The 14325-nt window shown below is 42.5% G+C and overlaps 1 protein-coding gene across 2 annotated transcripts; it reads left to right on the forward strand.

The window, feature by feature from the left end:
• The first annotated feature begins 1298 nt into the window (after nucleotides 1-1298).
• Nucleotides 1299-11908, forward strand: atp6v0a1a (ATPase H+ transporting V0 subunit a1a). Of its 2 annotated transcripts, XM_084036968.1 has the most exons (21): nucleotides 1299-1462; nucleotides 1894-1972; nucleotides 2169-2266; nucleotides 2353-2481; nucleotides 3232-3314; nucleotides 3585-3711; nucleotides 3805-3887; nucleotides 3977-4070; nucleotides 5491-5703; nucleotides 6037-6187; nucleotides 6425-6564; nucleotides 6739-6905; nucleotides 7011-7101; nucleotides 7265-7383; nucleotides 7491-7707; nucleotides 7807-7914; nucleotides 8009-8116; nucleotides 8700-8744; nucleotides 9240-9357; nucleotides 9485-9656; nucleotides 11037-11908. In XM_084036968.1, exons 1-21 carry the CDS (start codon nucleotides 1346-1348, stop codon nucleotides 11128-11130), a joined length of 2553 nt encoding a protein of 850 aa, XP_083893094.1. In that variant the 5' UTR covers nucleotides 1299-1345; the 3' UTR covers nucleotides 11131-11908. The 2 variants fall into 2 exon arrangements, with proteins under 2 accessions (XP_083893094.1, XP_083893095.1); XM_084036969.1 differs by lacking the exon at nucleotides 8700-8744.
• The last annotated feature ends 2417 nt before the right edge of the window (nucleotides 11909-14325 follow it).

The raw sequence follows: 14325 nt of genomic DNA on the forward strand, positions 1-14325 counted from the left end.
TCACCAGTCCACAACAAACAGGAAACCAGGAAGGAAACCAAGCAGGAGAGAGACTATCCATTTAAGCAGTAAGATCACCGTCGCTTAACTACACTTTACACTGGAGTATAAATGATTCACACTGCTCTCGCGTAGATATTATTATTGTCGGTGAATAAAAAAATATCGAACAACAGGTGGGCTATGTTAGCGTTAGCTCTCGTTAGCCCCAAACATTCTTTAAATTGCAAATTGAGCTAGTTGAACGGTTATATCTAAGCGTCATAACGTTAACTAACAACCGGATGTTGTAAAAAAAAGTAAACATTAACATCACTACGGTAAATGTTCTGTTGCGTAACGCTATCGTGTTCTTCACATTAAAATTATACTATAATTACCTAAAGCTTGCTAATCTGAGTAGCACCCTCTAACTAGCTAATATTATTTTTCTCACGCTAATTAGCTCATGTTATGATCCCGGGGCTATGCTACGCCATCGCATCAGGACATGTGAATAGTTTGGGTGGTGGATCGATGTCCAGGTAGCTGTGACAGTGATATGTTAACTTGTTTAGCCTTTAACTCGAGCTACCTGACATCGGCTTTGACAGGTGAAGCTGCGGTAGTCGGGGAACGTCGCTAAGCTAGTTAGAATGTTAGCTGCCTGACTTTGAATATTCTGACGTCATTGCACATTGTCTCATAAGCTGCTTTTTCCAACACAATGTCTTTGAAACCGTGTAGTTTTGTCAAGTGCTATGGTGTTTTGCTGTTGAAGCAGTGGGAGCATTGAGGCTTACTCGAGCCACCGGTCACATGCTACCTTCTAATCCACACATAAGCCCTGTGTGGTTGATTTACAGTATGCTGCTCAGCTCCATTATGCTTTAGGAAAATCCTCACCTTTTTTATTGTTAGATCGCAAATATTACAGAGACGGCATTCTACCGAGGTTTGACTATTTATCTGTTATTTGCATGCACTATGGAAATTATAGCCACTTCAAAGTGTCCTGGAAGAGAAAACCCTTTTCAAGCAAACCCACATTCCTCCTCTTATCATGAGATCAGCATGAGGGCAAGCTGTCCTGCGTCTGATATTTTTTTCCTTTTCTCTTTTCGTCACATGGCTGCTTCTCACACTGCTAAACTAACACACAACTGATAGGCCTCCCTCATTAGTGATCTTGACACTAGTGTGCCATGCAGAGGAACGTGTTGAATGTAGAACTTCTCCGATCGTTTATTGTTTTATTACAAAAGGTTTTCTCTCTGTAAGTGTGTGACTAATAGACAATATTGTCAATGTTCACTTTGGTTGTGGTTGATTTTCAGGGTGCTGAGCACGCACGTCCTTCAGCAACATGGGGGAACTCTTCAGAAGTGAAGAGATGACACTGGCTCAGCTCTTCCTCCAGTCAGAAGCTGCCTACTGTTGTGTCAGTGAACTGGGAGAGATTGGGATGGTGCAGTTTCGTGACGTAAGTCTTTTTTTTTTTGTGTGTGTGTCTGTGTGTGTGTTTTGCAGCTGACCCCTCATTCCACACACGAGAAAGCTCATTCCTGACAAGCCCCGAGGGAAGCTTTGTGCTAGAATATAGAATGGGCTGTATAAGAGTAGGTCTATGCATCAACAGTGGCATCTTTGTAACTTTATCAGCTACCAGTTAAAACAATGATACCCCATTCATTTGATGATGTAGAAACCAAGCTTCTTTTACACTTTTTAGACAAAATATTCAATGGATTAGCATTACAGCACATTATTTGATTATTGATTTCAGAGCAGCCTTGATGTTCTTTTTCAAATGTTACTGATGCACAATTTCATCTTTTTTTCAAGTCCTGTCTTTGTAAATATGTATCTCCGGTTGCTTGACCCTTGCTTATCTTCTTTTCTTCTTTCTTGCAGCTAAATCCTGATGTGAATGTGTTCCAGCGAAAATTTGTCAATGAAGTACGACGATGTGAGGAGATGGACCGTAAACTGAGTGAGTGCTTGCATATATATTGCCAAAGCTCCCCCTGGGTGGAAATAAATCTGCCACTCTCTCCCCAACCACAACAACACTTTTTAAATTAATATCCAGAGCCATATTGGGGCCCTTCAATGTGACTGTTGTTTATTCAGTGCAAACAATGACACACCTGTATGCTTCTTTTTACCTTGTTGCTGCTATCTCACAGGATTTGTGGAGAAAGAAATAAAGAAGGCCAATATCCCAATAGTTGACACGGGGGAGAACCCTGAAGTCCCCTTCCCAAGGGACATGATTGACCTGGAGGTGACCGCTCTCTCTCTCTCTCTTAGAGATAAATGGTGAGCTCTAGCAGCATCCCTCTGCTCACCCCTCTGTATGTCTCACCACAGGCCACATTTGAGAAGCTGGAGAATGAGCTGAAGGAGATAAACACCAACCAAGAAGCACTAAAGAAGAACTTCCTGGAACTGACTGAGCTCAAGCACATCCTCCGTCGCACGCAGCAGTTTTTCGATGAGGTCAGCGTGACTCTTGCACATAGGCCTTGCAAAACAATGTGTTCTGGTCTTATTAACATGGTGGTGGCATGAAAGAGAAGGAGGATGTTTATTTTTATGTAAAAGTCTTTTATATAAACATGTTTTTTTTTTTTTTCCAAATACACATTTAGAAAAATATATTTATATAGTTTGAAAACTACAAAAGAAAAGCAATGTTTTAGCGGCAGACATTTCTGGTTTCCGTTGATGTAATACAGATTTAGACGAAAAGCTGTCTGCTGCCGACCACACGCACACAAACACACAATAGAGCGTTTCTTGCTGCTTGATCTGGCAGAAGGTGTTTCACTTGTGATTGTTTATAGTTGCTCACATGGTGCCTGTTTACACCAGCGACTCACAGTTGTTAATGTGCTGTAAGTCCACTGCCTTATAATACTTTACCGCATTTAATTCCAATGTTTACTATTTATTTGCCGGACCAAAGCCTCGCCTGCCCACCTTTGCCCAACATCACTTCCACTTCATTGCCTTCAGAAGCAAAGCTTTGTTGACTTACACCATTTAAGTAATCTTTTACACGTTGTTATGGGCTTTAATTGAGGTGAATCATTGAGCTGAAGATGTCCCTGTTTAGCTATTAACTGGATCAACAGTCACAACAGTCATGTGAATACAATTATGTTTTCTAACAGCAGTGTTCGCAAGTATCGTATAAGAATTATACATTCTAGTGATGATAATAACTAATCATTAACTCTCATGCAGATGGAGGATCCAAGTTTACTCGAGGAGTCATCGGTGCTTTTTGACCCCACTGAGCCGAACCGAGTGTCTCCTCTCAGACTGGGGTGAGTCTGTTTTTGTTGCCTTCTCTCATTCAAAAAGGATTACGCTTTTCTTGGATTTCCATTCTCTGCACTGCTGCCATCTGTGTCTGAAAAACAACCAGCCCATCACCTCCCACACAACAGCTCAGGCTGAGTTTAGTCAGACAACAAAGTCCACTTAAAATGGAAATCTCCTTAAAATCCAGGTTCACAAATGGAATTCAGCTTATGAAGTTTTATCCATACTAGCTTTGATAACTAACAACATGGTCACATTTCTGTCTGTTATAGATTTGTGGCCGGCGTCATTGGCAGGGAACGTATTCCCACATTTGAGAGGATGCTGTGGAGAGTTTGCAGAGGAAATGTGTTCCTGAGGCAGGCGGAAATCGAAGATCCTCTGGAGGACCCGACATCGGTCAGCGCTGTTGAATTATTGATGTCCTGTGAAGTTGCTCAGATGTTCTGTTTCAGTGTTTGATTATGTCCTAACTATATGATGGTTTCACAGAGCGACCAGGTCCACAAGTCTGTCTTCATCATCTTCTTCCAGGGAGACCAGCTTAAGAATCGAGTCAAGAAGATCTGTGAGGGGTAAGAGACTGGCCAACATTTGCTACAACGTTCGGATCTGTTGTTGGCCGACGGATCCTTATCTGTGCTTCTTCTTCGTCCATCTTCAGGTTCAGAGCGACCCTGTACCCGTGTCCAGAAACACCCCAGGAGAGGAAAGAGATGCTGGCAGGGGTGAATGCACGTATTGAAGACCTGCAAATGGTAAATACACCGGCAGGGAAAACATCTACACAATGTTGAGTCATTAACACAGACTTGCACAAAAAGTTCACTTGAACTGGTTAGTTCTCTATTTTGTTTCCGCCTCATCAGCAAGTGACAGTATAGGAAAATTCATCAGTCATGTAACACATCCGCTATTTAACATCTGTTTTCTGTCTGGGCTCTAAGCCAGCCGTTTTAAGGAATTGCATTAAGATTATAGAAGTGAAAGTAAGATGTAGGCCTATAAATGACCTATTTCTGCGTTGTTACTTCATTAGCCACTGATATTAATCATGCTAGAGGAGGTGGAACTGCTCTTTAGGTGATTAAACATCAGGAAGACCCGTGTTGCCCCCGTATGTGTCATGGGAATAAATATGTGGTTAATAATAAAGGATTTAATTTGTTTCAATAAACCTTAGCCACAGATAAATCTTTGTCATATAATTGTGCTAACCTGGGCTACAGTTTGCATGTCCCTTCAGTCGAGTGTCATGTAGTCGAGATATCATAGATCATTGACATTTGCTCCAGAAACGGCTTGCACGAGACACATACTTGAGATTTGGCACGCGTCCAGCTTGACCAATCGATCGATACCGCCTCACGGCTCGGCGTGGTCAGGGAATGTGCATCGTGGCGTTATGCTGGTCGCTACGTGGGCAGGAGGGCTAACTGACACACTGGCATGGATGATGAAGAATGTCGAGCTATTTGGACAGCAATCAACTATGTGTGGACCAGTAAGCCTCCCGACAGCAGGCAAGGCTGTCCCTGCAGGCAGACGGCACGGAGCTTAAATATCCTGCTATTTGCTGATCATGGGACTCTGCTTTAAATGTGAGTCATACAGCAACATACCTCGGAATATCCTCTATCTCTTTCAGGAGAAACGAATGGATTAGACAGCCTGTTGCTCTTTACCATATGACTTACTGCCCCTTAGTCACACGTGAATGTAATCTATGAATATCAAGGAATGTGTGATTCAGTGCTGCGCATTATAATTCCCGTAGCCGTGACTTTATTTAGATAGATGTATAGAGGATAAATGCATTTTACTGGAATTTTAGTTAATTATTCTACACTGGATTTTATAAGAGTTGGCTCAGATCCACTTGTAGTTCATAGAAAATCTGAAGGTTTGACAAAAGTGTCAGGAAAAAGTGTTTCTGGCTGACATTCTGTCTGGTCCCTTTATGGCTCCAGGACTATTAACACTCTGCAAATATTTCCATAGATGCCAATACCTAGCAGATATGTTTTTATTAACCCCCAAAAGCCTCAATGAGATTCAAAATGAATTTTTAAAGGGCCCATATTGGCAGCAATAACAACGAGTTCCAGACAGCCAACATGAGACGGAAGAATAGCACTTAAAATACAGTCTATGTATAAGATTGAATTCCCTCTGAAGGTGCTGAACCAGACCGAGGATCACAGGCAGAGGGTCCTGCAGGCTGCAGCCAAGACGGTCAGAGTGTGGTTCATCAAGGTGAGGAAGATGAAGGCCATCTACCACACGCTCAACCTCTGCAACATCGATGTCACTCAGAAGTGTCTGATCGCCGAGGTGTGGTGTCCGGTCTCCGACATGGACTCCATCCAGTTTGCCCTGCGCAGGGGGACGGTGAGTAACTGAGCACCAGGCAGTTCATGTTAAAGGGAAGTATTCACCATTTAATAGGTTTAGTTTATACACGCAGTCATGGAAGGCATCCCTTTTATTCTTAGAAAGTAAGTTCTGGTTTATGTTTACCTGCTCATGTATTGAATGAAGCAGAACCAGTTTGAAACAAACAGTGCAAACAAGGTGTTTCCTGCTCCTCTCTGCTTGAGGCTACATTAGCCACGACTAGCATGACTAGATATTTTTATGATTGTTTGGATAATATCATAAATCACCATTATTTGTTCAGGACTGTGATAGAAAACGAATCTGTGTCATAATCGTGTCCTTTAGGAGAAGAGCGGCTCCACTGTGCCTTCCATCCTCAATAGGATGCAGACTAAGCAGACCCCGCCTACCTACAACAAGACAAACAAGTTCACCTCAGGCTTCCAGAACATTGTGGATGCCTATGGAATTGGCAGCTACCGTGAGATAAACCCAGGTTAGAGCACGTGTTACCCTTCTCTCTGTGCATCTGTCAGTATCTGGACTGTCAGTGTTGTCATTTTCTTTTAAGGCAGTTGAACTTGAGCTAAGAAGTCTGTTCAGCTGAAAGGCATGTTGCCTACTTTGCCTCATAACTCATTATCACCTCGTCTGGACATGGTGTTTATCGTTTCCCCTGCCACACCACCCTCCCCTCATTGTGACGCCTGCCTCCCTACCTCCTTGTCTCCAGCGCCATACACCATCATCACCTTCCCCTTCCTATTTGCGGTTATGTTTGGCGACCTGGGCCACGGGGCGCTCATGACCTGTGCTGCCCTGTACCTTGTGCTGAGGGAGAGCAGGCTGATGGCCCAGAAGAGCGATAACGAGGTATGGTATCCCATCACGGCCATCCCATCAGCCCCACACCACCATTACTGGTGATCAACAGCCTCTCAAGTCTACCAAGCTTTGTGATTCTGTGGAATTATGTTCATACTTGCAGAGACGCAGCTGTTGTCCTTTTAGAAACCTACTTATCTCTGATTGATTGTTTCGTGGCAGATGTTCAGCATGGTGTTTGCTGGGCGCTACATCATCCTGCTGATGGGAATCTTCTCCATCTACACTGGGATCATTTACAACGACTGTTTCTCTAAGTCCCTCAACGTGTTCGGCTCTGGCTGGAGCGTCAGGCCCATGTTCAACCCTCGGCTAGCTGCCAATTGGTCGTAAGTGTCGTTAGCGATCACTGACTGTAGCTTTGATCCGGTGGTTACTGTAGCTGTGGAGGAAATTCAAGATACAGAACTGATCGGTGTTCTCATCCTGCTCAGGTTTACAACGCTGCAAGAAAACAAAGTTTTGCAGTTGGACCCGACAATAGATGGAGTGTTTAAAGGGCCGTACCCCATTGGCATCGACCCGGTGAATTTCTTTTCTTTTTTTTTAAATGAAAAATGTCTTGATAAATTATTATACATCCATGAAAAGGAAATAATCAATAATGGCTCCATTAAAGTAGAAAACCACCTGCGATGGAAAGATGAATAACTGAACACTCGCCATCTTTGACCATTTTGTCTCCCAGATATGGAACATTGCCACCAACAAGCTGACATTCCTGAACTCCTTCAAGATGAAAATGTCTGTCATCCTGGGAGTCGTCCACATGCTTTTCGGAGTCTCACTCAGTCTCTTCAACCACCTGTGAGATTTTCATCCAACATTTATGCTCGCATGTCTCCTTGTATTTCTTTCCCTTTGTCCCCCTCGACAGTTCTGCCCAAATGGTGATCGTTTGTGGTTCTCTGCAGGTATTTCAAGAAGACGCTGAATATCTACTTGGGATTCATCCCAGAGATCGTCTTCATGGCCAGTCTGTTTGGCTACCTGGCCATTCTGATCTTCTATAAGTGGCTCTCATACGACGCAAGCATATCCAAGGATGCTCCCAGCCTCCTCATCGCCTTTATTAACATGTTCCTCTTCAACTACAGCGACCCCAGTAACAAACCTCTATACAGAGGACAGGTCAGATACACTTTTTAGTTACAGCCATCCATGCTGTTGTCCTGGAGTGAGCCACAGCAAGCTAATCGTCCCGCTTGTCTTTCTCTCTTCCCCGTGTAGATGGTCGTACAATCGTTTTTGGTTGTAATTGCCTTGGCTTGTGTTCCCTGCATGTTAATAGTGAAGACTCTAGTGATGCGGAGGCAGCATTTATGGCGGAAAAACCTGGTAAGATGATAGGAAGCATCACTTGAAGTAACTCATTGCGCCTCCCTTTCCAATCCCTTTTTAATTGTGCTATCTTCCCCGTCTCATATGTCAGGGTACAGAAAACTTTGGGGGGATCAGGGTGGGCAACGGGCCCACTGAGGACGAGGCTGAAATCATCCAGCATGACCAGCTCTCCCAGCACTCTGAGGAGGAGACGGAGGTAAGAGAGACATAATCTCATCAGTAACGCCATTTCTCCTTCATTCTCACAAAACTGGAGAAACGGCAGTCCAGCAGTCTACACATGTTACAGGATCTCCTCTATCTAAATAATTCAAGATGCTCGAGAGTCAACGTCGGAAACACAAACCGATACCTCAAAATATAAATTATGGATGAAGGTTTTACAATTAAGCTCCACACTGTTGCTTTCAGATGATAGTAAATGCTATTGAGAGATTGAATTAAGAGATGTTTACTTTGTTGTTATTGTTTTTTCTTATTTCAGCTATTTTTGTTTGCAGTTGCTTGCAGAAGGCTGGTTTAGTTGTTGAAAATCCGACCAGTTAGGTTGTTTGTTGTACATTCATAATAACTTAAACTCTACCAGGAAACAGTTGTGCTGACTTGTCAGTTGTTTTTATTTAAGTACATTTGAAATGCCTTGACTGCTCCATGTTGCCAACCTGTATTGTTCTTCCTCTCTCCCTTTTCAAGCGAGTAACTGATTTCTCTTGTTACTTTTCTGTTGTACTGGTCTGTCTGCCATGTCTGTTTCTGTATGTACGCTGTTAATAACCAAGCGTTGCCTTTTGTCACCTGCTGTCAAGGCCAACAAAGAGGAAGAGGTAGGACGGGAGCTCACGCCAACCTCCGCCCTGCAACCTGTCCCCTCCTGTCAAAGTGCATGTCTAGCAATTCTGTCCCTTTTCCGCTAATCGCTTTGTTGTCTACGTGCGCTGTCAACCGTTGCCTGCTGCTCGTAGCTGCGCCTGTGTGTTAGTGTTAGTCGGTGTGTTCCAGGAGTCACTTGTTGAGACGGGGGTGGCAGGGATTCCTCAAGCTGTGGGAGCCAGTAGTCCAGTGTTTTCTTACAGTGCCGGTGATATGCATGAGGGATCAGCAGGGCAGCTGACACTTTGGGTCCACAGGCTTCTAGGACAATGGTGTCTCTAATTTAAGGGGCGTTGCTTATCTATAGTGGCATATGGCTGTCCTCTCATTTACCTGACTGATCATACACACAATGAAGCAGATCCCTCCTATGTGGACCTCCAGACCTGTCCTAGAGAGGTTTTTCTAGAGATGCAGATCTGTTTTGACATTCTGTATCCGTCCCACAGTTCAACTTTGCCGATGAGGCAGTGCATCAGGCGATCCACACCATCGAGTACTGCCTGGGCTGTATCTCCAACACGGCCTCCTATCTGAGGCTTTGGGCCCTGAGTCTGGCTCATGCACGTAAGTCACAGGTTTGACTGTAGATCAACACAGTGATACACACATTATGTAGAGAGGCGGACATCTAATGCACACACTCATGTTCGTCACAGCACTAAAACCTGTGTGCGTTGTTTGTCCCGTGCAGAGTTGTCAGAGGTGCTGTGGTCCATGGTGATGCACATCGGCCTTTCTTCCAGCAGCCTTGGAGGTTTCTTACTCCTGTCCATAGTCTTCTTCTTCTTTGCTGTTCTCACAGTTGCCATTCTTCTCATAATGGAGGGCTTGTCAGCCTTCCTGCACGCACTACGACTGCACTGGTGAGTCAAATACTGTGTTTGTGTGTTATCTACAATGGGCATTAATCCAGCATTAACTCCTGTGCGTTGGATCTGCTGTAAGCACTGTGAACTACAGCCCTATAGTGCCATCTGCATGTGAACAGTAACGGCTCAGATGCCACTGCTCCTGTGTGTAAGTGATTCACTTCCTCCCATTACTTTCACATGAAGGAATGAGGAACTGCTTCTTCTCTGCATTTCATAGGGAAAACAAATATTTCAATGGTCAGTTTGTTCTTAATCTGTAAATCCAGAGTACATTTTTATAAATGTCCTATTTGTAAAAAGGAGATGGGATTTAGTTTATATTAACAAATATTATCAGACCTACAACGCTGACAGTTTAAATATCAGATCACTCAACAAAACCCCAGATTCAGAGGCTCCATACCCTGTTTACTTTAGATCGTTACGCAAAAATATGTAGAAATGTAACCAGAATAGCTCTGTTCTAGCCTCTAGTGGGGGCCAGTGCACCACCGCCAGTCAACAAGGGCGTGTTCCAATTAGAAGTAGTTGCCTGGCTCCAGTCCGTGTTATGCTTTCCATTTTCGCTGCGTGTATGTGGCGTGCAAAACAATATGACTCCCTGCTACGGCACAGATGAGCCTTTGTTGTCTCCTCATTAATGTCTTTGTCAGACGTTGCTGAATGTCATCCTGGCGTTATGATCCGCTGACACATTTGCGGAGCATGCCTGTGTTGCAGCCACGCCTCTCTATAATTACCTTTTACACAGGAATGCCGGGTGACTCACTGAATGGCCTTCGGGGTTGATAAGGTGCAGTTTTTAAGGCTGGCATTCGTGGATAAAACCGCAATCATAATACTTTATTTCCAACGACTGCATCGGGACATCGTGTTATCATGTAATGTGACGTCTGTTTGCCAAAATGGAGGTGGAGAAAAATGTACTAGCTCAAAAAATGTTCTTGTTGTTGCTGGGATACACGAGAGACTCCTTTTGGAATTATTTGTGAGGAAGTGCAGAGTAATACTTTTTAAAAGGACTTTCACCTCCTCGCCTACTTTCCTAGACCAGACCAGACTATGGAACGGCTGGTATTCCTGGATGCTCAGTTATAAGGTCACCAGCCGTCACTTAGAGTTGGCCTTTTTAAAAATAGAGACTGATCATCTTCCAGGAGGGAGAGGCTTACGTGTCTGACCCCGGGGCCGGATCCAGGAGCAGGGGTGCTGATATGAGTGTCTGGAACGGAGAGCCGGGGTCATGAGCTCCGACTGCTCTGCTCAGCATTACCCAACCTCACCGCTATCACCACTATGTGCCTGTATTGTAGTGTGAGAGAGGCTTCCCGGTCATTGATTGATTCTTCCATTGATTTTTTTTTTTTACAGGGTGGAGTTCCAAAACAAGTTTTACTCAGGCCAGGGCTTCAAATTCCTCCCCTTCACCTTTGAAAGCATCCTGGATGGGAGGAGTGAGGAATGAGATCCGACCACTCGTCTCTTGAGAATCGGTGGTGTTAAATTGTGATGTTTTGTGTGTGTTTGTGTAATGCAGTTTCCACAAGTGATGCTCAACAAGATTATCTGCCATTTCTTTTAAACCTCTCATCACTTTTTAGAATCAAATCGGAAACATCTACTCAGTAATTACTCAGAAACAGTAGCATGATCTGTTGTGTGTCTTGTCTTGGTGAAGTCATTTTGTTCTACGTTTGTTGTATTTAGTTTAATATTATTTATGCAAATCTTTCCTTTATGAAATCTGCATTTGTTTGCGGCGGTGTTGCAGTACCACCATAAATTAGGCGTTATGTGCAAATGTCTTGACCGATGATGTTGACTGATGCTTCTTCCGAGGATAGTGACGCACGTGTTCACATCTCCAAATTTCAAAAGCACACGCCAGCTTTGCTCGCCTCTATCACGCTGCGTACTGACCTCACACACAGAGCTGCACAGGTCCAAAGGGAATTCAGTTTAACTTCCATCGGGGTGTCGGTCAGCGCTTTTGAAGATGGAGATGAACAGATGTTAACTGTGTTTATCATCAATCTATAGGCTTGTGTTCTGTAGCAAGAGTCACTGATTATTGTTCTTTGTGCTGATTTAATTTGAAAAGTTTAAAATGTCATTGTCACACTTGGAAGGGAGTACGAGCGGCTTACAGCAGACGTGATCAAATGGAGTGAATGCCTCAGAAATAATTTACCATCCACATTAATCTGTGTCACATCTGTGTCAATAAAGTGAAAAGAGCTGGATTAAGTTGTAGTCTTCTCTTATTCTCTGCTTAATCTGTAATGGTGGTGGAAGAGGTATTCAAATTACTTCACTAAAATAAGAAATACTACACATCATTGCACACAAAATGGTATTGGAGGGTTTTTTTTAAGTAACAAGTTCCTCATTATTGAGGTACAATTGTGTGAATCAACCCCTGTATCCCTGCATGGTGCCTTCAGGGACAGCAGGATTTCAATGCGTCATTAATCCTCTTGGTGGTGCTATTAACAAGCATGCAGCGGCCCATGAGAAATGAATGCTGTGTTTTCCTCCTGCGTGTTAGAAGCTGTAATAAAAGCACCTACAGTTGGCTGACAGATGATATGTCTCGATCAGCCGCTGACCTTTGTGCCTGAAACACGATCCATTTATCTGGCAAACCCAAAGGAAATGACCCACATGTCCACTTGTAAGGAGATGTACAGTTATGTTTTAGCACATTGGGTCTTTTCTTTAACATGACACTTATCATTGCGTAATGGAGTGGATTTGTTCAGTTTACCCGTCAGCGGGCAATTATGTTCTAATGAGTCCAAACAGAAGTATGCACCTCCACCCATTTCAAAAGGGTTTGACTTTCTCCTGTCAAAGTCCTGTCAAAAGCAGCAGGAAACATTCAGCTTTACACTATATTATATTCATAATGCAGTTGTGGTGTAACGCATACTTTCCACCACCAAGAATAAACGTTTTGTTGAGGTCTAACACAGTGTCTCGGTGTCTAATGGCCTCAATGTAAAAACCTTCGTTTCCAACCAGGGGTCTTGCATAGGAGCCCCAGAAATCCTGTCGTGTTTACACTTCCAGGGACTTTCTCTTTGTGGTTTCAAAGCATGAACCCCGATGAGACGGAGCTTATTATTTTGCTCCTTTATCTAAGGCAAACATTGCCACTCTCATAGACAATATATTCACCAATGACATTGAAAATAGTACAATAAGCGGACTATGATATTAGTGACCACCTACCAGTTTTCACAGTTTATGACAGAAACTATAAAAACAATAAGCCAGTCAGAAATAAAGAATACAGACGGGTTAGATCTAAAGAATCGATGATGGCTTTTAAAAATGAACTGCTGGCATATAGCTGGAATGAAATGTATGAGGAAATAGACATTAACAGTGCATATGAAGAATTTCTCAGAATATTCACAACATTATACAATAAAAACTGTCCAATAACCCAATTTACAAGAAAAAGTAAATACTCGGAATGCCCATGGATCACGAAGGGTTTACAAAATGCCTGTAAAAAGAAAAACACACTGTACCGAAATTTTATAAGGCTGAAAACTGAAGATACTGAGAATAAATATAAAACGTATAAAAATAAGTGAACTAAAATTATAAGAACTAATAAAAAAGACTACTATAGGAATATATTGGAAAAGAACAAAAACAATATTAAAGGAATATGGAACATACTGAACAGTGTTATACCAAACCAAAATCAACCAAAATTATCCTAAGTACTTTTTGGTTAATGAAAAGGAGGAGTACAATATGGATGTTGTGGCCAACTGCTTTAACCATTTTTTTGTAAATACTGGTCCTGACCTAGCAAGAACAATTCCTGATCAAGGGACATCCGAGCAAAAATATGGACAAATTAATATGGAAAAATTAATAAATAGAAATGAGTACTCTATGTTTCTCACAGCAGTGGACGAAAGGGAAATTGTTGATATTGTTTTGAGTTGTAAGGGCAAAAAGTCTAATGATTGTGGTAAAAAAAAGTGATTGAGGGAATAACAAAACCATTCACATACATCTGTAACTTATCATTCCAAACTGGTACATTTCCAAAAAAAATGAAAATAGCAAAAGTCATACCTTTGTACAAATCTGGGAACAAACACCAATTCACAAATTACAGACCAGTCTCATTATTGCCACAATTCTCCAAAATTCTTGAAAAGCTATTCAATAATCGACTGGATAATTTCATAGATAAGCACAAACTGCTCAGTGTAAATCAATATGGATTCAGAGCAAATAGATCTACATCAATGGCTTTACTAAACTCAGTTGAAGAAATCACAAATTCTATAGACCAAAATCAACAATCAGTAGGGATATTCATAGATTTAAAAAAAAGCCTTTGACACAATAAATCATGATATATTAATAATAAAACTGGAATGTTATGGCATCAGGGGTATAGTGGGCAACTGGGTGAGGAGTTACTTGAGTGACAGGCAACAATTTGTGACACTTGGTGATTGTTCCTCTATGTGTTTGGACATTGCTTGTGGTGTTCCCCAGGGGTCAGTGCTGGGCCCAAAATTTTTCATTCTTTACATAAATGACTTATGTAATGTATCAAACGTGTTGAAGCTTGTTTTGTTTGCTGACGAAACGAAAAATATTTTTTTCTGGTGATGATTTATAT

This window comes from Eutrigla gurnardus (genome assembly GCF_963514095.1).
Source record: "Eutrigla gurnardus genome assembly, chromosome: 20".
Taxonomy (NCBI): Eukaryota; Metazoa; Chordata; class Actinopteri; order Perciformes; family Triglidae; genus Eutrigla; species Eutrigla gurnardus.